This window comes from Peromyscus californicus, unplaced genomic scaffold, assembly GCF_007827085.1.
Source record: "Peromyscus californicus insignis strain IS unplaced genomic scaffold, ASM782708v3 Scaffold_4__1_contigs__length_199733344, whole genome shotgun sequence".
Lineage (NCBI taxonomy): Eukaryota > Metazoa > Chordata > Mammalia > Rodentia > Cricetidae > Peromyscus > Peromyscus californicus.
Window position 1 is genome coordinate 4,525,640 of NW_026294562.1, and position 26,673 is coordinate 4,552,312.

At 46.0% G+C, this 26,673-nt stretch overlaps 1 protein-coding gene across 9 annotated transcripts in view; it reads left to right on the forward strand.

The window, feature by feature from the left end:
• Positions 1 to 24,613, forward strand: part of Ablim1 (actin binding LIM protein 1) — a 301,455-nt gene extending 276,842 nt beyond the window's left edge. For 3 of the 9 annotated variants that reach the window (XM_052763481.1, XM_052763480.1, XM_052763482.1), the window contains 8 exons: positions 6,182 to 6,286; positions 8,065 to 8,112; positions 10,500 to 10,646; positions 12,653 to 12,744; positions 13,663 to 13,768; positions 14,431 to 14,495; positions 15,475 to 15,535; positions 16,260 to 17,255. In XM_052763481.1, coding sequence (XP_052619441.1) covers positions 6,182 to 6,286; positions 8,065 to 8,112; positions 10,500 to 10,646; positions 12,653 to 12,744; positions 13,663 to 13,768; positions 14,431 to 14,495; positions 15,475 to 15,535; positions 16,260 to 16,432 — 797 coding nt within the window. In that variant the 3' untranslated portion in view covers positions 16,433 to 17,255. Of the gene's footprint in view, positions 1 to 6,181; positions 6,287 to 8,064; positions 8,146 to 10,499; positions 10,647 to 12,652; positions 12,745 to 13,662; positions 13,769 to 14,430; positions 14,496 to 15,474; positions 15,536 to 16,259; positions 17,257 to 18,342; positions 18,424 to 20,121 lie in introns of those variants that run through there. The other 6 variants (XM_052763488.1, XM_052763484.1, XM_052763483.1 and 3 more) reach the window with 6 other exon arrangements.
• Positions 24,614 to 26,673: the final 2,060 nt, after the last annotated feature.

Here is a 26,673-nt window from a genome sequence, read left to right on the forward strand (position 1 = left end):
TAGCCTTGAACTCACAAAGATCCACCTGTCTCTGCCTCCCGAGTGCTAGAATTAAAGGAAACATTGCATTCTTATTGCGGCTAACACAAAGACTCATTTCAGTTATTTAAATAATAAAGTTGCAAACATTTTGCTCTCCAGTAGAAACATCAAATAGTTATAAAAATTGTAAGAGTTCTGTGAGCCTCGGTGATACATTGTCAAAAATTCAAAATGTGTTTTTTCTGTTTGAGTCTGAATTTGGCATTTTAAGTGTAGTCAAGTATTGTGGGTTTAAATTGTAAAAAGCCCTAAACCAAGAGGAGTTAGTATGGCCTTGACTTCATACTTAGACATAGTTAATGCTCTCACTCATTAGATATATGCTTATATTTTGCTTATATGGAATCACCTGTATGATTCATATATAACCTTACCTTCAGTTTTTAGATCAGATGTGCTTTTTACTAATCTAAAAAATAAATCATGGAACATTTGTTCATGGATACAGCTTTTACAGCCTAAGGCTGTTAATGACAACTACGGATTCTCCCAGGAACTACTCCTTGGTTATTTTAAAAAGCATGTTTCCATTTACATAGGAAGCCTTTATGGCCTTTGACCACTTCAGAATGGAGGAAACTTGACCACACCACAGATGTCTTTCAAATGGGATATTGTCTTATTTTGCATTTAATTTTTGTTTCCTTTTTTTTTTGAGACAAGCTGGCCTGGAGCCCATTATATAGCCCAGGCTTGCCTCAGCCTCCTCAGAGCTGAGGTTGCAGGCAATAAGCCACCATGCCCAGCTCTGTGTTATTTTTGGTCTTGACACCTAGCTGGCCACCATGGGGATTTCTGTTTTAATGAGTGTTCGTCAAAGAACGTGACTCGAAGGATGTCCATCCCAGGAATACAGAGCTAGAAACAGAAGAGGCCCTTGTCACTCTGGCAGCAGGAGCCCAGCCTTCTGTTGGCCAGGTCTGCTTCCTGGTCCCCATTTCTGATGCATGCAGCCCAGGCCCCCAGGGTTCACTGAACTGGAGACATGTGTGAGGTCTAAAGCTGGCAGGCTCCTCCCAGGCTGCCTCTGCCTCTCTAGCTTCCCCATCAGCTTTCTATAACGAAGACTATTATGCTCTGAAAGATTCCCATTTTCATCTGTTCTCCAACCTTTCTGCTCCATTCTGAATTGCAAAGTCCTGGCTGGGCCATTCAGACAACTTCATGCCTGGAGATTTGCAGAAACCAGGCTTTGCCGGATTCCTTCTCTCCCTTTTCCCCTTTGAAAACCTCTTAGACATCACATCCATGTCCAGGAGGTGAAAAAATAAGGTTGTGAATAGGAAGGCTACATAGATCAAGGTGCTGTAAAAGGAATCTTTCTTGTTAGGCTATAGATAGTGCTGCTACAAGGTAAACACATACTCAACATTTCCTGAAAGTAATCTAATCATTACTAAGGTTTTAGATGAGAAGGGGCCATCTTGAAACTCTGTCACAGAATTCTAGAGGCTGCCAACACTGAGCTCCGCCTAGATAGACAGTCATGATTTAAGAATATGAGCACACACCCTAAAAGCCAGACAGTGCTCCAGCACATGCTCCAGCACCGTGTTTATTCACTCCCTTTAGAATTAGTCATCAAGGCTCTCATGGCACCAGAAAGAATGAAAAGGAGGAAAATGTCTGAATTAAGTACAGTGAGAGTCCTGCCAGTGAACAGTCTCCCAGGGACCAACAGTCTGGCTGATTAGGCTGGCATGGGAGATGCTGAGAATTAACGATGAGAACTGTAAATGTAGGGGAAGCTTCCCACTGGCGTGACAGAGATCATTGAAACCAGCCTGGTGGATGGTGATGACGGTGGCTGTGCCTTCCAATGTGGCGCTTTCTCTCGCATATGCACTCAGTTTGCTGAGTGCTAAGCAAAACAGAAACTGTCTTGGAACTCCACTGGTTTTTCCTCCCAGAGTGGAGTTGGAAGTCATGGGATTTTTATTTTATTTTGCTTTCTATGCGCACTGATGTTTTGCCTGCATGTATATCTGTAGGAGGGTGTCAGATCCCCGGAACTAGAGTTACAGACCATTGTGAGCTGCCATGTGGGTGCAGGAATTGAACCCAGGTCCTCTAGAGGAGCAGCCAGTGTTCATCACTGCTGAGCCAGCTCTCAGCCTGGAAGTCATGTGATTTCAAGTGTTTATATTAGGAGAGACTTGATCTGGAGAATTTTTTTTCTTTCTTTTAAAAATATCACCTGATAGCTCAAATTTTTGGTAGTTTGGAGGCTAAGAATTTGGAATTCAACAACATTATCCACCACACAGCTCATTCCCTCACTGATCCACTGTGGTGTGTGAGTTACTATGGCTTCTTATGTGTAAGAAGTCCCTCAGTTTGAGAGATCTAGCTCTGGTAACCCAGCAAGCCAGGCTTGTTTGCCCGTCCTCGTGCCCCAGTTAAAGAGGTGAGTGATGATGAAGGCAGACAGAGGAGATACATGAGCATGTTAGGAAAAAGGAACACACGAGGTGTCCAATGACCTTCATGTCCACCTGTGGAGTCACCAGTAAAGCTTTAGATTAAAATAGAGGAATAACAGAGGCAGAGGGAAGAGCCGTGTATAAAGTCTTGGGTCCTGGTCAAGACATGACTCTGAGTAAATGTGTGTCATGCAGGTGTGAGGACCTAAGTTCAGAGGTCTAACACCTATGTAGTACCAGCCATGACGGTGGATGCCTATAACCCCGGCACTGGGAAATCAGAGACAGGCAGATCCTGGGGTCTCACTGGCCGGCCAGCCTAGCCAAAATGGAAAGTTCCAATTCAGTGGGAGACTCTGTCTCAAAAAACTAAGGTGGAGAATAATAGAGGAAGATGCCCAAAGTTGATCTCTGGCCCTTTCATTCACAGCCATGGGTGACTGTACCTGCACATGCACACACATACACACACACACATACACACACATATGAGTCCTGGTCAAATATCGTCCTGCCTATAATTCTCGGCTCCAGTACTGCAAGATGGTACATGTCAGCTTGTTAATTGCTGTTTTCATCCAGGGGTGATGTTCCTTGTGATATGATCTTCTCTAGGGTGTAGCTTTTGTATCATAGATAATTGTTCTTATCTTGGGGATGGTCTGTCCTGTGAGGATTCATTGTTCATACAGTCAATTTAAAACAATGACTTGTCTCTGCCCCTTCAGCATGGATGGGGAAAAGGATAGGTGGGTCAGACAGACATTCCTCAGGGACTGACAGACACTCCTCAGGGACCGTGCAGCATCAAGCAGGAGTCTGACTCAAAGCAAAGGAGATAGACACAAAATGAAGTAGAGATGACCAGCTTCCATCCTGCTCTTGGTTACTTGGTAGGCTCAGAGGAGGAGTCAGTGCCTTTCAGAAATCACTTTTACCTGCTGTTTGAGACAGTCCTGTGGGGAATTTTAGACGATCATAGAATTAAATCTACTCCCAAAGACTTACATATGCTACTAGTGGTTTGGGTTTTGGTTTTTAACAACTGGAAAGGTCATTGGTTGTTGAGGATACGCAACCAAGTCAAAAGCAACAGTACCATTACTGGTGACAGCACTCCTCGGTCCCAGAACCTTCTAGAGTCTTTACCTTACGGGAAAGTGATAGGTTGTTACTGCTGTCCGACACTGGGGGTCATATTGATGGAGCCTTGGAGCTGTTACCTGCCTTCAGCAACCTTCAGCCTCCACCCAGCATGTGCTCACGTGTCTTCAATGACCCTACTTAATCAATATTGAGATGTGGTTACTGAACACTCATCTGGCCAACCTTGTGAAAACCCTCTCCTGAATCCGGTGCTCTGCAAGGACACCAGGGTTGCAGGTGGATCCAGGGCAGGCAACAGTGTGCTTCAGAACTGACGGTAGTGAGGGGGTGGGACTTTTCTGTGCTTCCTTTGGTGAAAACTCCTAAGAACCTTCCGTTTTCAGCTTGTAGCAGTTGTCCAACACTTACGGGATTAAAAGATTCTTCTGGAGTGAAACCGTGAAGTTGGAGGATGGAGTAAAATGAAGAGATACAGGGAGCTGCCATTGTGATCCCATTGCTGGGTACCAGCGTCTGGGTTCCTTGAGAGATGTCATGGCCAATCCCACAGGGGCGCTTGCTAAGTTAGGTCAGGCATAGCTGTAGAAGGAGTAAGTTGGCCTGTACCGGTCATTCACTCTCAGGCAATTCCTAAGTGCTCGCTCTTGGCCAGGGGATGAGCTGAGTGTTGGTGAGAACGAAGGAGGGTCAGCTCTAGTTCAGCTGTCCATTGGGCATGGCATCTCATTTTCAAACACAAGCCATTACCTTCTCTCTCCTTTCCTTTTCTGCCTGTGTTTCTTCGTGCATTTTGTCAGATATGAACTAGCTGTTGCTCTTTGGGAGAGTAAGATTGTCACATTTTACTTCACTCCTGTCTTGGGGTGACCTAGAAATGTCTATGTGGAGACATTTAAATACTCGACACACCTTAAAGCCCTGGCAATTGATGTCTTTCGTGCTTTGCTGGTCAGATTTAGGACAGGTTGACTTGAAGAAGTTGGTCAAAACTTGTTTCTGACAGTGTATGACTTGCTTGAAATTGAACACTTGCCTAGAATGTGCAAGGCCCCAAACTCAATTCCAAGTTGTAAATAAAAAAACAAACAAAATTAAAACATTCGGGGGCTGGAGAGATGGCTCAGAGGTTAAGAGCACCGACTGCTCTTCCAGAGGTCCTGAGTTCAATTCCCAGCAACCACATGGTGGCTCACAACCATCTGTAATGAGATCTGGTGCCCTTCTCTGTATACATAATAAATAAATAAATCTTTTAAAAAAAAAAAAAAAAAAAATTAAAACATTCGTACTTCAAGTGAATGAAAGAGCAGCCTACAAAGTAATTTAAAAAATTGAAAAATCCTATGTCCTAGAAGAGAGACTTGTATCTTGAATGAAGACCTCTAAGAACGACAGTGAAAGTAACCTACATTAATAATTTATAGGTTTGGGTAGTCCTTGGTGTTCTGGCGCGTTCTTAGGACGTAATGCTTGCTCAGATGTGGGGCAGGGCAGGTTAGGCCAGCCGCTCATGTCAGCCTGATTTCGCAAAGCTCTTCCCTGCATCCCTGTGAACGGAAGGGAAGGAGAGTGTGTGTGTGTGTGTGTGTGTGTGTGTGTGTGTGTGTCCCTCCCTGTCTGTGCTTGAGGGTCTTGCAGCTAAGCTCCAGCCCTCCACGCCCCACAGATAGTGTCTCCTCTAGGGACAACTTTGAGCACTGTAGTCTTATCACACCCTAGCCCATGACGTTCCAGGTCTCTAGACTTGTCTCCCAGCTCACCTGGGACCTTTCTCTCTGATGCTGTGCCCCCAGGGACCTTCTAAAGAACTGAGGAAGCCTACATCTCCTTTCTGAGCTTGCAGATCAGTCCCCTGAGTGAGCAGGTACACAGTGTAGCAGTACCGCAGTGGGGAGACCCGAGAAGTAGGGGCAGGATCTATCTCCCTCCCTGATTGCATGAGCCGCAGTGTTCAGTTAGTGTGTTGGTGATTGGCGCACTGGCCAGGAGGAGTCTCGTCCTGGAGGAGAACACAAATAGTTCCAAGGTATCTGCCAAGGAGGGGTGTAACTCCATCCGTATACTTCAGAGCAAGGGAAACAGAAACATACGCTGTGATGAAAGCACTTTCTATTGTGAGGGGAAGGACCAAATGACCACTGAGGCGCCCAGCCTTAGCCTTGAGTTAAGAGAAACATATTCTAGTGGCCACCCTCTGCCACTGTGCCTAGAAGTAGTCATGCCTGGAGTTGGGGCCTGCACATCCCACCCACCTACATGCCTGGGGTTTAAGCATCTGACGACCCTGAGTCGGCAGCCAGTGGCTGTCCCTTCCTTACACACACCATCTCATCAGTTTGCGGAGCTCATGGCCTCCACTGCATGCCATTGGAATGATGCATCCCTGAGTGCTGGCTGCTTTGAACCTGGTCCTACCTGAGCGCAAATCTCCCCTTTGGAAAACTAAACCTGTCTCCGCCGCCACCTTTGCGAGCCAAGTTGACAAACGGAGTTTGTTTGCCTTTCTGACATTCCCTCCTTCAGCCTGTTGTACTGAAGTTTGATACGCTTGCTCAGTGCCCTTAGTGCTCTCCCTCTCTCATTCTGTTTTTCCATTCTTCTCATTGGAGGCAATGAGCCGTCCAGCGGCCGGAGCTCCCCTCTCCCTTACCGGCCCGACAACCGCCCTCTAACTCCAACTTACGCTCAGGCCCCTAAACATTTCCATGTTCCAGGTAGGAGCTGACACTGTGTGTCTGGTGTCATGTCACGGTGTAGAATGTAGCCTTGTAACCTCGTCTGTCTCCATTCCTCATGTTCCTTCATCAAGACATACACAGTCAACCAAAAACTAAATTGCAGGATCTGGCCTTCTGAATGATCTGAACTGAAGGTGGTGGGATCAAGTTGAAGGCCTACGTTTTCAATTAAAAACATTTTTGTGTTCATGGCTGGGGATTAAAGCTAGGGCCTTGTACATGCTGTATGAGTGCTAGCCCGCTGAGCCACATCCCCAGCCCTCAAATGTCCTTGCAGAGACTGTGAAGGGAGTGGGGGGCAGAGAGGGTAAAGACCAACAGGAAGGGCTGGGTTTTTCCTTCTGTCAGACTGTGGTTCAGGGGCATTCACAAATAATCCTGAGAGCCGTCTACCTATCTCATCCTAAAGACTGAACCACACTGTCACCCGAGAATCCCTTCAGAGTCGTAACATTGGATCAGCTGGGTGGTGTTTCTGTAGTAGGCAGTGAGCAGGTCACCTGAACAGTCTACCAACATATCTTGCAATTTAGGCTTGGTACTGCAGGCTTTGCCCTAGTAGTCACAGTGCTAACCACCACAGCTCCAATAGTAATGTGCCATCAAACGCTGGAAAACCAGCGGGGCACAGTGGCGCACGCCTTGAATCCCAGCACTTGGGAGGCAGAGGCACATGGATCTCTGTGGGTTCAAGGCCAGCCTGGTCTACAAAGTGATTTTCAGGACAGCCAGGGCTACACAGAGAAACCCTGTCTAGAAAACCAAAACAAATCAAAAAAATCAGAAAACCCAGAGCCTGTCACTATCCTGACATTCAGGGTCAGCTCAGTCCGTAAGAGTGACCGACCATCTGAGGCCACCACAAGTTTCATAAACTGCCACTAGGTTCCTATTACTAAGTCTACCTGGAATCTCTGTTTATCGTTTTCTTTGAATTCTGAATGTTCCCAGCAAATCAGGAAGGCGCAGTGAGATTGGAAACTCTCAGTTAGGACTGTCTTTAATTTTTTTTCATTAATCTTGAAAACTGTTATGTACATTTGAAGTTTTTTATATGAAGGATTCCCCTCCAAGGTACAGTACCTAAGACAATGGAGGAACAGAGGGAGAACTTTGGAAATATCTGAACACTTTTAGTCAAAGTGAAATGGTGGCTTAATCAGACAGAGTCTCCGCAGACATGGATAGCATTTTGTACTGCTTTTTTTTTTTTTCCTTGCTTGCTTCTTAACACAAATTTGGCTTCTCTGGATTAGGACTTTGTTTATCATCCCAAGTGTTGCTGTGTGTATTCTTAGCTTCTCCACATCGCTGTCCATTGCTCCTCTCATTAACTGAAATTGTAAATTGAGCCACCGGACTCCGGGTAGCTCAATTTCTAGACAGTAGCAATTTGGGGATTATTTTTCCCCAAACTGGTTACGTCTTCCTCCTCCACTGCGTACATCGCTTCCTGTCTCAATCCCACTTTCAGTGAAGTCTGTATGTGAAATAAATGGCTCATGAATAAGAGGCGCCTCTCTGTGCGCTAGGATGTATTACAAAGGCTCCCACGTCACTTGTGTGTAGATTCGCTCATTTCTGTGGTCTGTTCCTCCAGTGGACCCAGTCTTTGTAATGTGGCCCTCTGGGTCGTTTTTTTGTGCGTGAGTCTTCAGTTTCCACCCTTTGGTTGGCCTAGTCGTTTTGTTTTCTTTTTTTCCATTTCTGAGCTGGTTCCCATAATCACACATCTTTGCTCTTCATTTCCACAGATCAAGGGATCAACATTTACCGAAAACCTCCCATCTACAAACAGCATGGTAATGCTCCCTTCCTCAGTTCTGAAATGGCGGGTCAGCTGGGCTCTGTTCTCTTCCAAAAGGCTTACTTGATGCAGTTTAGGATGACTCAAACTGGGGCACGCTGCGTGTTATATATGCCCTTGTACTCTGACAGGATACAAATACTGACTTGAAATCATGTGCCTGGTAGAGAGCACTTAGCGCAATTAGGAAGCTTCTAGCTCGTTTCTGATCCCAAAAGTGGTGTTATCATCCGTCTGTAGAGAGGGGAGTTGTGGTCGCACAACAGCAAATGGCCTAATGGTCTTTCTTTAGCCATTGAATAATTTAACTGACTTTTAAATAAATTTGATGAACTTGCAACTAGTTCAAATAATTAAAGCTAGTAAAAATAAAACACCTCCTAAAGGCACGAACCCCATAGTAGGCAGGGGAACAAGCTGAGGTGAGTAGAGGGTCCATTCTGTACTGCAGATATGGCTGTGTGGTTCATGGGCATAAACCCTCTGTTTTTGTGTTCTCATCTGTAAAGACCAATAATTTAGATAATGTGTCTCTTACATTCCTAGAAGTGAGGAATCACCAAGGTGGATTTATTATTGTGTTTTCATTTTCTGGGGATATAAGTCTTCTAAACCCAAGAAATCACAGTATTTTCTGCGAGTTTTATTTTTTTATTTTTTATTTTTGGCCACTATCAAGAAAGTCTGAATTTATCTGCCATAAATCTGTGGCTTAGGTAGATGGCCCAAAGTGGCTTTTCAGTGAGTTCTGAAAATTACACATTAATTGTGTTTGGAGATTTGAAGGCTGTCCATAGAATCTAGTCAGGAATAAGTAAGAATTCAGATTTCAGCTGAAAATATAGAAGGAAAAACTTTCAGACCAACATTCTAGCGAGAGGAAAAGTGTGTATTGTTTGGTTTTCCTTTTCTTTTTTGTTTCAAGGTTTTGCATCCCGTGCTTGCATTTTAAGTTTATTAACATTGTTTTTGTTTTTGTTTCTTTATGGTTTACTGTCTTCCCACACACTCATTAACATGTGAATGTTAACTACTGACTTCACCATGCTAATGCGTAAGTAAGTACTGTTTGAAGTCATGCTTTTTTCTTTTCCTTTAACAATAGATCACCCAGAGATAGATTTAGCCGCTTAGAGATGTCTGTAAATTAAAGTCTCTAGTCCCTAGCGCCCTAAACAACCTTCAGACAGGAGCCCGGGAGGTTGGATAGTGCTGGACTTCTGTGGAAGGCATGGCGGTTCTTCCCATGATAATCATTTGGCAGAAGTCCTTGTTTTCAGCCTGCTGTGTGTAATAAATCAATAGCAGAACTGGAGCAACACTTTTCTAGCATGTTTGCAGAACTCTGCTCATGCCAAAGAAATAGATATCATGCCCCAAATTTATACCTGTGCCCTGGAACATTTGCCAGGAAAATTAAGTCACTTTTCTTCTTCTTTACATAGAAGTCCAGTCTTGTGCTAACACTCTGACCCCTCCAGGGCAGACACAGTATTTCCTAAGCCAAGATTCTTTTTTTTTTTCCATTAAGTTAATGATTCTGAGACACATTGCTTCTTGCTCAGCCAAGACTCTATCCCTTATTATTGGGTAACCGTGGTCAAGTCACAGGAGCAAGTCAAAGGCCAGAAGGTTCCTGGAAGAATTGGAATATTCAAAAAGTTGTTTCCAGATTTAAAAATGTGAGCCCTAAAGAAAAGTAATTTAACTTCAGCCTTAATAAACATGGTTTAAAATGCCAGGCCAGTTTGCCAAGTCAGATGGAATTAGGGACTGACTACTCAACCCGGTTGGTTTTGCTGATTCTGTGATTGGATCTGGGGCTCAAAGCCAGGGAGTCCTCCACTAAGCACGGCCATTACAAACCCTGGGAACTAATGTTGCTTGCCTAGGCTGCTCTTGTTTTCAACGGCCGACTCACTTGTTTGAACAGAGCCCTGAACAACAGTGAGTCTGGGGGTAACCATAAATCACACTGAGGTCCCGCAAAGCCAGAATTGGGTTTCTCCATTTCAATCTCCTAAGATTGAAAGACCCACAGAGAGTGTGTAAAGGCTTAATGAACTAGATTAGTGTATCTGTGGCTTCTACCCCCCAAATACACAGCCAGCCCCTCCCTAAATATTAAAAACTACAGCCAAATGCGGCTTTTCCTGCTTTCTACTTAGCTCTTTAATTTCAAATTTGAACTCAAATTTCTAATTGTCAAAATTTCTAATACCAAGAATATTTAAAAATTAGAGAGTAGACAGTTCTTTGGTGGCTGGAATGTTCAGAGTTCTAGCTTTGAAACATTCTATGAAGAATGGAAAATCCTGTCTGTGGGGTGGTATCACCACCACCTTACAGACCCATAGCTAAGCATCCCTGGTTCCCACCTAGATGCAGCTGCCTTGGCAGCCCAGAGCAAGGCTTCAGAAGACATCATCAAGTTTTCCAAGTTCCCAGCGGCCCAGGCGCCAGACCCCAGCGAGATACCCAAGACTGAGACTGACCACTGGCCTGGTCCCCACTCTCTTGCCGCCGTGGGTATGCATTCAATGCAGCTAAGTCAAACAGACGATTCCTAGGAGAGCGCAAAATGAATTGCTTAAAAACATGCAAAGAAATGTCACAAAGATGTTAAAGAAAAGCATATAGACCAAGGGGTAGAATAGTGAAAAGAATGAATGTGACGTCAGTGTGCATGCAAAGTGCTTAAAAGTTATAAAACGCCTCCCACGGCCTGGCTGTACACAGAACACCCAAAGATCCAGAACTGGTCTAAAACTCACGGCTTGGATGGACTGACCCAGCTGTCTGTTGAACACAGTTGGCCCAAAGCCTGCCGTCAAGAGCATTATTCTGGGGAGCAGAGCAGGTGAAGTTGTGGGGCACCCACTGTAACGTGACTCTCCCCAGTTAAGTCTGTTTTAGACCTGTCTGGATTGTCTTCCTCGCTGCTAACAGGCAGCCTTAACACTGACACCCTCTCCCTGCTCTGCCAAGGCATCTGCTCCACTGCCAAGAAGGGCTGTAGTAGGCATCCCGGAGGGCAACTTGTGTGTGAGTTTACGTCTGTCATCCCATGATCCAGCGCTCCAATGGCACATCGGAACCATGTCATTTTCGCTTTCTGCTTTCCAGTGTGTCTGCGTCTTTACCATTCTGTCCTTAGTGAAATCACTCAAGCCTGTAGAAATGGATTACCAAGGCCAGTAGCTAAAACTGGAAAGTAGATCAGTCTTGCAGAGGTACAGCTATTCCCACTTCTGTTGACAACCTGAAAGACCTTCAATGTTCCACAAGTTCTTAATCTTCCTAATCTGGCTGGGTTTTGTTTTGTTTAATGACTTTTATAGGCAACAGAAGTTCATTTTAAAGTAATTAATAGTTAGAGAAATAGTGGAAGAGAAATCCATTCTCATTATACACACAATATTCTATAATTAGGTTGATGAGATGTATCTACTTCTTACAAACTTTGGTCTACTGATTTTTATTAGTATAAAATAAAGAAAAAATCCACATTGACGTTTTTAAGATAACAGGGAAGTATCTGTCAATCTCTGCCCTTCAGGAAGCTTCAGGGCTCCTAGGTTTCTACCTCAGCTACATTGCTTAGTAGGGACCTAAGTTCAGAGAGAGGGAAAGTCCTCATCACTGAATAGTCTGGCGTTGCCTAGAATCCTAAAGTGAGGAAAACGCCTGCTCCGTTCATCAAAATAATGAAAAGCACAGCTATTAACAAACGTTTATTTTTATTAGATTAGAAAAAGTTCCTGTTCTTCAAAGCGATTTAGGGAAAACAGCACTTTCTTAAGCCCTCCAGCCGCTCAGACAGATGGTTGCCGGACAGACGCCTCTCGGAGGCCCGGAAGGGATGTGTCAGCTGCACTATAGTTCCAAAGTCGCTGAGCTGTAGGAACCCTGGCTTTGTTTACCTGCCTATTAGTGGCAAATTCTTTTATGACTGATTTTTACTGTGTGTGAAAAGGAAAATTACAGACCTCGTCTTTAAAAGAAGCACAGCAAGTGTCCTTTTTAATGGATTTACTAAGGGTAGAAGAAAAAGTGGCAGTTTACATTTAAAGAGTCTAAAACCAGGAAAAGAGGGAACTGCAAGTTTTAAAAACTTGCCACAAGATGGTGACTGTCCCTGTAATGTGTAGATATATAGATGTGTTTGGAATCCTTGCTAGTTAAAACTGACCCTTGGGTCATCAAATAATAGCTGGAGGTACTCACCTCTCCACTTAGTATAATGTTGATGCCTTGGGACTCGGTTGCCATGGCAAGCCCAGGTCTAGTTAACAGCCAGGTGTTGAAAGGCCAAATCCCCACCTTAGCTGTGTTACACACTGAACTAGCACATCAGACGAGCCTTGAGAAGCCAGCCCATGGTTCCGAGTTGCTGGTGGGTATTTTCTCCGCCCGTCCCCATGTGAAAGCCTGCTGCCCACCTTACCAGCCTGATAGACAGCCAGATGGACTAGACTGCTAAGATTCCTTTATCACGGGGCTGATGTGAGAAGTTGTCTTTACTGTGGAATTAGGAACTGACATGAGACGCAGATCTAGTGGCAGAGAGGAAGATGAGGAGGAGCTCCTGAGACGCCGGCAGCTTCAAGAAGAGCAATTGATGAAGGTTTGTCCTCACTGCCGCCCTCAATTCTGTTCCCAGTTGGCTCCTAGTGTTTGCTTGTTTTAAATAACCAGCATCTGGTGATCCGACGTGGTAACAGTGAGGCTGGAGGGTTAGAAGGTCACAGAATGCAGAGAGCACTTGACTGTGGGGTAGGTGTGCAGGTGGACCAGTTGAAAGGATGTGGGGGGTTCCTGCAGGCCAAGATGGTGTATACCCAGGGGCATGCAGGTGTTGCTAGAGGGATTTCCTTGGGATGACATATTGATCCAAATCTTTCCTCAGGACAGAATTTATATCTGGAATGATAAAAAGATACCAACTGGTCTGTCACCAAGAGCCCTCCTCTCCCCCACTCCTTGCTAGGACCTTTGGCACCTCAGAGGGCTAGTGAATTCTAAACTCAGACCACTAAGGGGCTAATGCATCCCTTAAAATGGTTCTCTAAAAATGTGAGACATGCACGTGGTGTTGCATACGTGGGAGAAAGGAGGGAGAGCAGCACTGTCTGTGCAAAGTGTGCACACAGCAGCAGAGATGGGCATAAGTCAGAAGACGAGGGCGGGACGCCTTGTGGGCGCTCGCAGTTTGTTTCCTTCTGGTTTTTCTAAAATATGTGTAAGCATATATTCCTTTTTTAAATTTTTTTTAAGGTAAACAATGCAAATTCTTAATCTCTCCCTCCTGTATCAAAAATCATCAAATGTGTACACATGCTGAGGCCTTTGGGGGAGGGCAAAAGATGGAAGGCGGCCTTTTAAGATGGAGCCTGGCTGGGGAAGAGAAGCTTCACTACTGGGAAAACCAGAGCCCGTCCTACCCCTGAAGGAAGCACAGGCTCCAAGCAGGGAAAGCAGTAGTTCATGACAGCAAGTGCATCGCGTCTCTTCTTTTCCCTTCCTCTTTTCTTCCTGTGACTAGCTCAACTCAGGCCTGGGGCAGTTGATACTGAAGGAGGAGATGGAGAAGGAGAACAGAGAAAGAGCATCCCTGCTGGCCAGTCGCTATGACTCTCCCCTGCACTCAGGTGAGCAGCAGACCCCTGCCTTCTGTGATGTAAGGGTGGGCTGAGCCACCTGCCTGTTACCCAGGAGACAGGACCAGCTGTGTGACCTTCTAACCCCTTGAATCCCTTCCGAGTGTGAGATCCTGTCTGTGTGAGTACGTAATGCTACAACTACCTAGGTCAATACATTTCAAAAAGATTGTCCCGTCCAGAGATGCAGAGGTCTTGAGCTTTAGATGGTTTGGCTCCCTCCATAGCCTAGCTGCCTCTCGGACTCCTGTGCCTTCACAGATGTGATTCTGCAGCCCAGGCCTCGCAGGATCCCAGCTGTGACCAGCTGTACCATCTTGGTTTCTTACACCATAAGTTTCTGGCTCAGTTGCTACTGCCATCTCATACCACACCTGGTGTAGGCACCCACATGTGCCTAGGCTCGAGTCCTTGCTCGAATCCCAGGGGTACCACTAGCTTTAGCTCCAGCTGGGTTGTGTGTCCTTCCTCTTCCTGCCTCTCCTAAAGATGATCACACGTCTACTCCTGCACGCTCCCCAAGAAGGCAGTGTGTTGCGAACACTGGAACCCAATATCAGTTGAATTCTTTTCCCTAAGTCTTTTAATTGCACAAGATCACTGGCAGTCGCACTGAAGCACTAGAAAGTTCTCTCCCTTTATTCCTCATCTAGCTGCACATGCTCCATCATCAAAAACTTCGTCTCTCCCTGGTTACGGCAAGAACGGCCTTCACCGGGTAAGACTTCCTTCAACTAATGGTGTCTGTATGTCTCCCTCCCTCAGTCTGTACTGACGCATCATTGGAAAATCTGACTCCCTTTTTATGCATTTTAACTCTTTGTTACATATTTATTATTGTGTACGCATGTCAGTATGTGCATGTATATGTGTGTGCCGCATACACTATGATGCGTGTACAGAGGGCATCTTGTGGGAATCAGTCTTCTCCTTCCACTATGTGAGTTCCCCACATGGAACTCAGGTCATCCGGCGTAGGCAGGTACCTTTATGCTTTAACCATCCTGCCAGCCCTGGGGAATCTCTTGCTCTTGCTGCTGGGATACAAGACACACTGTCACCCGCTCAGCCTCTTGGTAAATCACTTGGAGTTGTAAGCAAAATAAAATACTTTTTTTTCAAGAAGACAAAATTGACTTCGAATGGCTTGTGTAAGGACAAGAAACTAAATTAAGCAATAGCAGGCAACTTTTTTTTTTTACAATAAGGCAAAAAGTAATCACTTGATGCATAATCTCTATAGAGAGAGTTGGTGACAACCACCTTCCCTCACCAAGCCTACAATAATTACAATTATGTAATTATCAGATATAATTTCTAGAAATACATTGTAGGGATGGAGCAGCATCTCTCTATGTAGTCCTGGCTGTCCTGGAACTCACTATGCAGATCAGGCTGGTTTTGAACTCACAAAGATCCACCTGCCTCTGCCTCCTGAGTGCTGGGGTTAAAAGCACCTTTAGAAATACATTTGTATCTATGGACAAGAAATACTTGCTCTATAAAAGCCTGCTGGACACCTCAGATGCCTGCAAAATGCTGCAGTTTCATAATTTGAAGAATAAATAAGATAAATAATGACCATCCAGGATTTTAGCCTGGGAAGGATTCTTAGGATCTTCTAAGTCTGCTCTCCCACCTCCAAATCTAAAACGACCACTGGAGATTTTCCAATGATAATGTTTCCCTCATTACAGCCGGTTTCCACAGACTTTGCTCAGTACAACAGCTACGGAGATGTCAGTGGCGGAGTTCGAGGTAAGGCTCTGAAGGGAGGCCAACCACGACAATGTCATTTCTTGTGACCCTTGTTCAGGTGAGGTTATGTAGTCACTAGCACACTGCCTATGTTCGTGCTCTGTATATCCCACAGTAGGGCCATAGCTCTCTTCTCTGAGTTAGTAACAAACACAAAAACATCAAGAGAGTCTCTAGATCAGTGGTTCTCAACTTGTGGGTCGCAATCCCTTTGGGGTCAAATGATGCTTTCACAGGAGTCACCTACTACCATTGGAAAATACAGATATGTACATTATGATTCATAACAGTAGCAAAATTACAGTTACAAAGTAGCAATGAAAATAATTTTATGGTTGGGAGGTCACCATAACATGAGAAACTGTATTAAAGGGTCCCAGCATTAGGAGGGTTGAGAACCACTGCTCTAGATAAATACAAGCATGGAAAGCCGGTATCTAAGCATTCATCCATTGCCCTTCTACACGCTGAGCACTCAGTGAAGAGCGGCCACTGCCCTCAAAGAGCATGTGGTGACAGCAGAGAGGATGGCGTTTGAACTGTTGCCTGAAGTTGAAGCAGGCATCTCCTGGCTGCAGGGAAACCAGTGGTTCAGGAGTGAGGAAAAGCACAGTTCGTTTGGGGTGTTTTAGAAGTTATGGTAGAATACAGTGTTACTGTTGGTGATTCCGTGGTTTTCTCATGGTCTTTCCCTAATGGGTTTTTGGTTTTTTTTCCTTTTTAGACTACCAGGTATGGATGGCTTTGTCTTCCTTGAGTTGGCCACACCAGACAGAACATTCCTTCTCCAGTGCATGCTGCTGCTTCAGGGGAGCAGTTTCTGTTGGGAGGATGAATATGGTGGTTGATTGGCTAACGGTTACTCCACAGCTGGAAGGAGCAGGCATTGTCTGGTAGCCAGGTCAAGCTGTCTCTGCAGACCTTTCTGGTAGGGTGTGAGCTGGGCCAGGTGTGAGAGAACTCTTCCCTGGCTGGAGTGAGTTCTGTCCAGGGCAGAAGTGAGTGGCCTCATTGGCACGGGTGTGGGTAGAAGTGAGTGGCCTCATCGGCGTGGGTGTGGATTTTTAGTAACAGTCTCTCGGGGCTTAGGTGCTGCCTTCTCTCAGCTGTCCTCAAATGAAGTGAAACATGACTCTTAGCCACTGAGAAAGAACAGTTTGCTCTCAAACTCTTCCTTTTCATCTTGTAAGACTGGGAGGGACAGTGAGAAGGAAGAATAAATCCAAACTAAGATAAAGATTGAAAAAGATAAGAGGGTGTGATGGCATATCCTGTAACCTCGGTACATCTGAGGCTGAAGGCTCTAGAATTCAGGACCAGCTTGAGGACAGAGAGAGATGGACCCAGAAGGAAAATAATGGTAATAGACCTGACAGGTTTTGTTTTGTTTTTTTGTAAGCATCCCTCCACCCAGGCAGCCTAAATCAGAAAATAGTCCATAGTTATTAGTCCATGATCTTTCTCCAACTTGATTACATAGTGTCACTCTTATTCTGTAAGGCTCTTAGTTTGAGAAGTCCATGGTAGGGAACATGACTTGATGGGAGGATCTGAGACCCAGCAGGAAAGTCAGGGGCCTCTCACAGCCCTCCCTGGGCTTCTGTTGAGATCTGATGCTCACCACTGAGCAAGCATTTCTGTTGCAGACCCTTCCAGATGGCCACATGCCAGCCATGAGAATGGACCGAGGCGTGTCCATGCCCAACATGTTGGAACCAAAGGCAAGTGTGACCGACTGCTCCTTTCCTCCTGAACACAACAGCCTGTGAACGATAGAAAGCTGTGCTTTCCTGTGTTTGCTGCGCTCAGAGCCTGAGGGCCACCTGGTTCCAGGCTGGCACACCCAGACAAGCTTGTCTTAAAGTGTCGTGTTATTCCCCTGTTTGAGCCACACTCAGTGAGCAGATTTAAACCTTAACTGCCCACAGTGCTCGTCTCACAATGAGGTACCAGCACCCCCTTCCCTGTGGCCTAGGTGTGATCTTGACCCCTGCCACATGCATTTCAAGGCATGTCCAATGCTGAGTGGAATGGCAGAGGCCTGCTCCAGGTTTTGTGACCAATATGTCCTAGTTTACCAGAAGTTTCTTTGTGTTAGTAACAAGCATCTTGCATACCACATCTGATTAGCATTAGGCAAACTGACATGGCTGGTCATCCTAGCTCCAGAATGTTCTGTACCTCAAGTTATCTGGTTGCCAGGCATGATGGAGCACACCTTTAATCTCAGAGATCTGGAGGTGGGGGCAGGCCGAATGATCTAAATTTGAGACCATCTTGGTCTACATAGTGGAGTTCTAGGCAAACTAGGGCTTCATAGTGAGACCTTGTCTTAAACAAAACAAAACAAAAAAGGTCCAGAGACTTGATCTCCTTGATACCTGTAGTTGGGGCTTACTTCAACATGTCAACTTCCAGAACACTGTTCTGGGCCCTGCTTGGCTGTGTGAATTCACAAGTCTGTCATAGCTAAGAGTGTTGAGCCCTGCACAAAGTTATCCTGTAATCTAACAGCTTCATGGAAGAGACAGTATGTGTGCCTACCACTTCATATCTCCACTCAATTTGACCTTCCTGACTCACTCATAGTAAGTTAGTATTCTTAAGTTCAGAAAAATCGTTCCCAAGGCACAAAGGCACAGTGCAGCATGAGTCACTGGTAGAGAGATGGAGATGTGTAAGAATCTGTCCCTGTGCCCTGAACACCAGAGGTTCTTCGTACCTACTCTTGCTATCAGTCATGGGTGTGCTGGACTTTAGGTGGTGCTTATGAATTGAATGGATGACAAGGTGTCTGTCTTTCTCAGATATTTCCCTATGAAATGCTCATGGTGACCAACAGAGGGCGCAACAAAATCCTAAGAGATGTGGATAGAACCCGGCTGGAGGTAAGCAAAACAAAAACCTAACCTCCATGAAAGATCCCCATACATCGCCCACAGCACACACACTCACCCCAGGATAGCTAAACAAATATAAATGTATTTTTCCAGGTGGAACCTAAAGTAGTGGGAACAAACAAAACAAAACAAAACAAAAAACAGTCTCACCTTGTAGGCGGAATGAAGAGCTAACTAAGGCCTTGAGGATCTCCAAGGGAATAAATCCACGGGATGGGAGTTTACAGCATCCAGTCACTGCTCCTATTAGTGCTCAGCATGTCCTTAGATGTTGAAAGGTGGGAAAGACAGGGCCATTCTCAAAGTGTGTACTGTAAAGAGAGAAAATAGAAGGATGCCTCCACACCCCATCAGCATCAAGGCAGACATTCCCTGGCTTCAGAGAGGCCAGGGGTCAAGTGCATGCCCTCACATCTAAGGACACTTATGTCTAAGTCTACAGGAAGGTCAGAATGTAAAAATGCCTGGTAAGATTTATAATGACCCTAGAGACGCAGTGCGGCCCAGTCATGTTTTTTAGAAATCAGATGCTGGTGTAATTAGGACTGGAGTTGCCGCATGGTCATCTCCATCACTCCTAAGATATTCCAGGTCCATATCTGCCTCATCTTTGTACCTTTCCATTTTCTTTTTGTTGTTTTGTTTTTTTTGTTTTTCAAGACAGGCTTTCTCTGTGTAGTGCTGGCTATCTTGGAACTAGTCCTGTAGACCAGGCTGGTCTTGAACTCATAGAGATTCGTCTGGCTCTGCCTCCTGAGTACTGGGATTAAAGGCATGTGCCACCACTGCCACTCAGCTCTGTCTGAATGATTTTTAATTAAGAAACTGTTATGTCTCCCCATCTCAGGAAGAGTAAAGTCCATTCCAAAACACAAAGGAATGCTTTTGTGGATGAGGTCAGGCTAGCTCAGACAATTCTAGCCCATGTTAAAATGGGACGTCACAGGCGGTATGACCAATGGGAGATAAGCATCCTTCTCTCCTGTTACTGGCCTGGAGGAAGCTCTAGGGCTCTCTCGGGGACCATCCTGAAAGTCCCTTTCTCTTTGGCTGTTACTGTCATCCGTTATTCTCTGTCTCTTCTCAACATGCCCAGGACCTGAAGTGATGGCGTCTGCTTCCAGCGTCACGAGTCACCTTCCTATGCCCAATAATCACTAGCCCAGCACCAAAGTGTAGCAGTATTGACAGTAGTCTGCCAGCTGTTTCCTCTGGTGGAGAGACACTGTGACTGGCCATGCCTAGAAACCAAGCCCCAGACAGAGGTAGCCACCTCTCTCCCGGGCCTGACTGGCTCTTCAGAGTGATGTCAGTGGTTCTCAGGTTCTGCAGGGAATTGATTCCAGGACCCCCTCCCCCAACAGATGACAAAGTCTTACAGATACGTGTTTATATGTTGACTCCACGCGTCCCCCTGCATGTTTCAGATCGTCTCTAGATGATGTATCCTGCCGAGTACAACCTAAATGGTTAGTCTCTAATTGCAGTACTGTGTAGTTAGGGCAGAGTGACCAGGGACACCGTCTTTCCGCACACCCTGAGATCAGATCCAGTTTGCGAAGGGACACTTTGGATCTAAAGTGGGTTGAACTGGGGATGCAGAAGCCACGACTACAGGAGGCTGGCTGTGTTCATAAACTTCAGAACACATCTCAAGGACTAACCCCGGTTCCCTTCTCTTCCCAGCGTCACTTAGCCCCAGAAGTATTTTGGGAAATCTTTGGGATGTCCATACAGGAATTTGACAAGTTACCTCTTTGGAGACGCAACGACATGAAGAAAAAAGCTAAACTCTTCTAAGTCCCCCGAATAAATGACAATCAGGAAATGACTCTCGGTGGCGGTGGTGCCTAGAACCTTGTATTAAGGCCCGGAATCATCGATCAGAGAATTTGTTCGCTACCATCTCCCAGCAGCAACACTGAGGGAAAGTCTGACCTCAGCACCCATGAGCCACATCCTGGGCCAAGCAACAGTCACACTTGCCGAGCAGTGACGGGGTAGAAATTTCTATGTTCCCAAACTCAGCAGTAATGTCCACACCAACCTTGTCACGTGACTATGTCCACAACAAGGGACTTCTTTCTCCTTTTATTTCCCCCTTTAACCGATGTCTAACTTAGTGCTGCGTCTACCTGTAAGGGTCTGTAAGTGTCCTTAGGAAGCCACACAGGAAGAAATGACTGGGAGTCCCAAAGTATGAATCTATTTATTATGTAGCACTGTGGCTGAGGAGGAATCCGGAGGCCAGCGTTGATGTGGTAGCAACAACTTGGCCTTTCCTTGGCAGCCTCCCTCTGCTCTGCCTGGGCTCTGGGGGAACTAGAACTTCCTCAGGGAACCGGGTAGTTCTGAGTGTGCAGTTGAGGACCAGCAAAAATGATTTGAATGAGTTCCTCTTCCCTTCCTGTGTTCTGGGACCTGGTTGGCCAACTGCTGGCGGGGGTGAGGGTGGGGGGGGGGGGGATTTAAGAGAAAAGGAAAAGGAAAAAGAAATGAAGGAAGCCTGCCCTCCCTGGGCGTCTTTTCTCCCTGTACATTGACAGGAACCGGTGTGTCCACCTCTGCAAACAAAGGAAAGGCAAAGTGAGTTTCCAGACTGGTCCAGCTGCTGCTGGGTGACCTGTGCACATGAGTCATGTCTCTCTTAGAGAAGGAAAATCTGTGCCCTACTACCGTCACAAGTTCTCCCCCTCAGCGTCCCCTGCTGTCTGTCTGTCTGTCTGTCATCTGATGGGTCAGGTCAAGCCCTGGTTGATACAGTGTTTTAAGGGCATAGCCTAATTTTTCTCCTTCAGATCTCTGCAACCCCGAAGTAGATTGCTTCAGACAGGTTTCATGTGGCCTGGTTTCAGTTTCCTTCTTGCTGGCACAGTTGACATGTCGACGTGTGCTCACACCTGTGTGTAATTCACCCAGGGAAGTCCTGTCAGTCTACATGTGCATCTTTGTAACCTCTACTTGAGTGTTTCCCACACTGTCCTGTGCAGAGACTCATGCTGCAGACCACGGAAGTGAGGCCGGGGCAGTTTAGGGCTCAGAGCGCCTGTCTTCCTGGACTCCTTTCACACTCTACAGCTCTCCGTGCGTGCAAACTGGAACCCAGTTCTTTCATTAAAATGCGTGAACAAGGCCGCATCATAAGGACTGGTGTGAGCTGGATTGTGATGAATCTCTCCAGATTCACAGGAAAGAGGTCAGGTCACGTTGATTCTTCTGCTGTGGGGCTCTTCTTGGGAATTTAAGCTCTGAGTTAAAGCCAAGGGAGAAAGCATTTGAATTCATTCGCAATCACCACTCAGCACAAAATGCAGAAATTCCTTCGAGGATTAGAGTGACTGGCTGTCTGCTGACATCAGCAGTAAAGAACAAGCCACATAGATTCGGAGCCTGTGCTACAGACCTGTGACTTGTGACCTGTTCCTGCGGGTTATGCCGCTACACTCTTGCAAGGCAGTTAAGTATGAGAACTTCCTTCACAAGCCCGCATGTGTAGACACCTGTTAGTGCAGTTAGCAAGAGAGCCATATGGCCAGTACTGTGCACCCTGAGTAGATGGGTCCAGCTCCTCTTGGTTGGGAGGCAGGTTGCAAATGGTGGGTTCCCGGGGCAGGTCTCTCACTTCTTGCCATGTTTTCATTGTTTTGCTCTCGATGCCCTCTCCGAAGTGGCCTGGTGGGAGATGTTGTTTATCCAGTAGGGAAATGACAAATGAACCATTTGCACTGATTAAGATGTTACTATTTATAATCATGCAGGTGAGAAAAACCAAAGCATTCAGGAGACAGAGGCATAAGCAGAGGAAGATGCTAATATTTTGCACCTGCTCTCCATAAAGCTAATGTGGCTGTCTTGACATAGGAAAATTCAGCTGAAAGGGGCGCGCGTGCAGGGCAGGGACAGTCCTCCTCTCTATGTTACAGAGAACTTTGAGTAAGTTAGAGGACCTGCCTAGGATTAACTGAAGAATTGATCTTAAATTCTTGCAATAACAAAATCCTGCTTTCATGACCATTTGAACTCAGTTCCCCATCTAAGTTGGGGGAAAAGTTTTGCATTCCCTATCAGCATACTAGTTCATTTAAATTGTATCATGTAAAACTGTCTTGCTAGAAAACACCCGTAGGAACTCCAACCGCCCTGGGAAAGGAGTATTGGAAAGTATCATACTGGGGTCTCACTCCATCCCCTTGTAGATTCCAACCAGACCTAATGTTTGGGCTATGGTACCCTATCTGTGGTGTTAAAGGAATACATGTGATTTACCTGAGCATGCCCAGACCACAACACTGGAGAGGAGTGGTGTTCACTTTACTCCAACCCTGCTGAACACAGGAAATTTCCAGTTGCTAAAAATCAAAGCAGCTTGTTCACTTGGGGGAGAATTCTATGTATGGCAGACTTGGTGCGTTCGTACATTAAGGGCTATATTTTTTTAGCATTTGACTTACTTGTGACTTGAAGTGTGTACAGATTGCATGGCCTAGAGGAGGCTTCTGTGGCCATGTGGTGGCCTCAGTCAGTGCTTCCTTCAAAACTTCTCTAAGAGAGTCCAGACTCTCGCGTTGTCTTCCTGTGCAACTTATTAGAGGTATGAAAAGCCTCTGAAAACAGCAAGCTCTGCATTTTCATACTGTGTGGAGTTTGTTATGAAATATTTTTAATACGACTCCTTCAACAACTAAACAGGAAACTGCCTGTTCTCTGAAACCCCAAAGAGAAAAGCTGCAGCTAGTGGGTACTACGGTGCAAAAAAAGGGGGGGAAGATAGTTTTCTATCTGTCCTGTCCTCTGTTCCCCCCAAGTCCTGATTCTGTCGCCTCCAGCCTGAGCCTTCCCTCCCGAGGCACGGCCCCACCCATCATTTCCGTCTGTCTTCTGTCGGTCGCCACCAGTGTGGAAAGGCTCAGCTGGTGATGTTTCTAAAACAGACTTCTTTACTTTGAAGCAAGCATCTTTTTCTAAAGGTAGCTTCGCCAATGACGCTGTCAGGTAGATCTGCTTTTGCAAGTTTAAAAGAATTCAAACTATCCTCTTTTGAGTCTTTGTTAAAAAAGAAAAAAAAATCTCAAGCAAACCTAGAGTGGCAGGCACTCCAGGGCATGTTGCAGGAAGCTGGCATGACTCCCGGCTGTGTGCTCCAAGAACCCTGGCTCTGAAAAGATTGCTGATAACTGTTTCATCTGTACTTTCTGTGCCCTCCTCAATTTTGAGTTACATTTTTTCTTCTTTAGACAAACCAAGGCTTTGTGTGCTTCAGATTCACTCTTTTGTGCCCCTTTGAAGAACTCTATCCAGAAACAGAGGGTCAGGGCTTTGGATTTGCAGCAGTGTGTCTCCGGATGGCACTGTGCGGGGAGGAACACCCACCTCTACTGGAACAGGAGAACAAGCAAGCCTGCAGCATTTTCGAGATCGCTATTCCATCTTCTCCCCGTGGAGCAGAGGGACACGGTGACAATTAGATTGCTTTCACTTGTGTGTGTTTAATGTTGTAGCAAATTCACAAAGAAGGGGACAAGTGGCTGTTCGAGCTGAAGCTTTCTAAGCAACGAATGTGTGCACAATAAAGTTCCACAAAGCCAACTTTCCCCCCAGGAGCTTAATGCAACTGAATGGCAGTTATCATTAAATAAAATGCTCTTCTGTGTCTCTTCCGAGTGGCAGTCCCATGAGTCACTTTCCATGGGTGAAAGATAGAAAGAGACAAGCCTATATGCATTGACATTCAGAAAGGTTATGATTATACATGCAAATATTTTACCTGTGGAAGAGGAGACAGTTGCCCACAGAACTGATGTTTTGGGGAGTTCTTTGTATAGATGTGTCTGGTGGTAAATGTGGGGGTTTCCATGAGATGCCAAAGACCCTGCATCGAATCTCTTCTAATTTGGTTAATGGGATTACTTTGACCTGCTGAAAGGCCTACCCACTCTTCCTTCCTTCCCTCCCCTTGTGGTGATATGAAAGCAAATGTTGAGAAGTTTTTGAGAAGCTGTGCTGTGTTCCCTGTGGACTGGAGCTGGTGTGTGCCAGTGCCCGAGCACCTGGTGCTCAGGTGCGGAGGAGAACTTGGCCTGCAGGCTCTGTCCCTGCGCCCCTGATGTAGGCAGCACACACCGCCCTCCTTCACCACTGTACTCAACTCTGTGAATAAAGCTATGTGCTTCCGCCCTCACCGCCTCCGGCACTGCTTTGTTTCCTGCTCCCATTGGTCTTTTGGAAGCTTCGTCCTAATTTTTAAAGTGTCAACCAAACTTCCAGGAACCAGAACAAAGAGTGAAGCCACAGATATAGCAGGTTGTTTTAATGCTTAAAAATGTATTTTAATTGTATATGTATGCACACGTGCAAGCATGTACAGGAGTAGTTGGTGTTAGATCCCCTGGAGCCAGAGTTACAGGCAGGTGTGAGCTGCCTTAAGTGGGTTCTAGGAACCGAACTCTGGTCCTCTGCAAGAGCAGTACATGCTCTTAAACAGAGAGCCACCCCTCCATTCTACTTGATGTTTTTCTGCCCTATTCACTGATGACAGGACATGTATCAAATAACAGATACTTTCCAGTAGTTTGTCCAGTAATTCAGGCCATAATGACAAAGTTGACTAGAGATGAATTATCAACTAGTGTCTTAGTTGGGATTTCTATTACTAGGAAGAGACACCATGACCACAGCAACTCTTACAAAGGAAAACATTTAACTGGGGCTCAATGACAGTTTCAGAGCTTTAGTCCATTGTCACCACAGCTGAAGCATGGCAGCATGCAGGCAGGCATGGTGCTGGAGAAGGACCTGAGAGTTCTACATCTTAATCCACAGGCAACAGGAAGGAACTGTGTCAGTGTGTGTGGCTTGAGCATAGGAGACCTTAAAGCCTACCCCTACAGTGACACACTTCCTCCAACAAGGCCACACCTCCTAATAGTGCCACTTCTTATGGGGGCCATTTTCTTTCAAACACCACAACTGGGGTACTCAGTGGCACTGAGCATGTAAAAAGCCCTGGATTCAAGACCCACCCACAAACACATCTAGTAGCAATCATAAACTGCAGCTCGAACTGATATTTGATCTGTTTGTGACACAGCAGTGAGTCTTATCTTTGGGATGAAACTGAAGACTTGAGGATAAGGCTTTTTGAGCCACTGAGCACGGGCCATTGCAGTCACCTAGAACACAGTGGGGGAAGCATCTTCCAATCCCCCACTTTGTGAAGAAAATCTCTCTTACCTGGGAGCCAGAGATGGGCTGTTCACCAAGGCAGTTGGCATGTTGGTTAGCTACTCTCAGAGAACAGGTCAGGAGGTCCAGGCTCCAGTCCAGCCAGCTTGGCTTCCACCGGCACTCACCTATGCCTAGCTTCACCACCAGGGGTCACCTGTAGTCCTTGTTATGACCTCGTCGCACTGGGCTCTGGTGGCCGCCTTTTAGTTTAAATTGACTCCTTTTGCTTTAATGAACGACCCTCACAGCAAAGTTCCCTTCACACAGATGTAGAGTGGGCAATGGTCAAGGCAAGGCCACTTCCCGCCTTCCGTACTCTGCCTTTGGCTTCCACCCAGGCGCACCGTGTTTATTCCCACTAGAGCAGCTTTGCCGAAGATGTTTCCTCTGTACGATGTCCAGCTCTTCGAGGAGGTGGCCGATGCAGAGAATCCGCTGCCTAGGAAAGGATGCCATGTCCACTGTCAACTCTGTAAAGCCACTTTCCCATCCATTCTGGAAGTTATCTCTGTGAATTTCCTATGGGCTCCATCGATCTTATGCAAGACAAGGCCACATTTACATCCTTGGCATGAGCCTGTCTTGATGGCCAGCCTGACCTACCCCAACAGTTCTTGGCACACTGATGATTGACCATGGTATGCAGTACTTGGCAATGGTGCCTCATTCTGTTAGCTCTGCGTGTGCCTGCTTTGTAGTTTAATTTGTGAGCTCTCTTTGCTGAATGTCAGGTGATCTAGCTTCAGGTTAGCACGACTCTCGAAACAGCCCTAAGAGGCTGATCACTGTAGTTTCGCCATATAGGTTGGATGCCAGAACTCAGAGGCTAAGCAAATATGTCTGGCTACTCAGCTAGTAAGCAGCAGAACTGGGCAGATCAGATCTGTCCCCTTCAAATCCCATGTGCTTTCCTTCAAGGACGGTATCTCACATCATATCTTGGGGCCAGATCCATTTATTATGACCATGAGTCCCATCACTACTACCACAGGGCAGCTGTGAGTGGCATTTCAG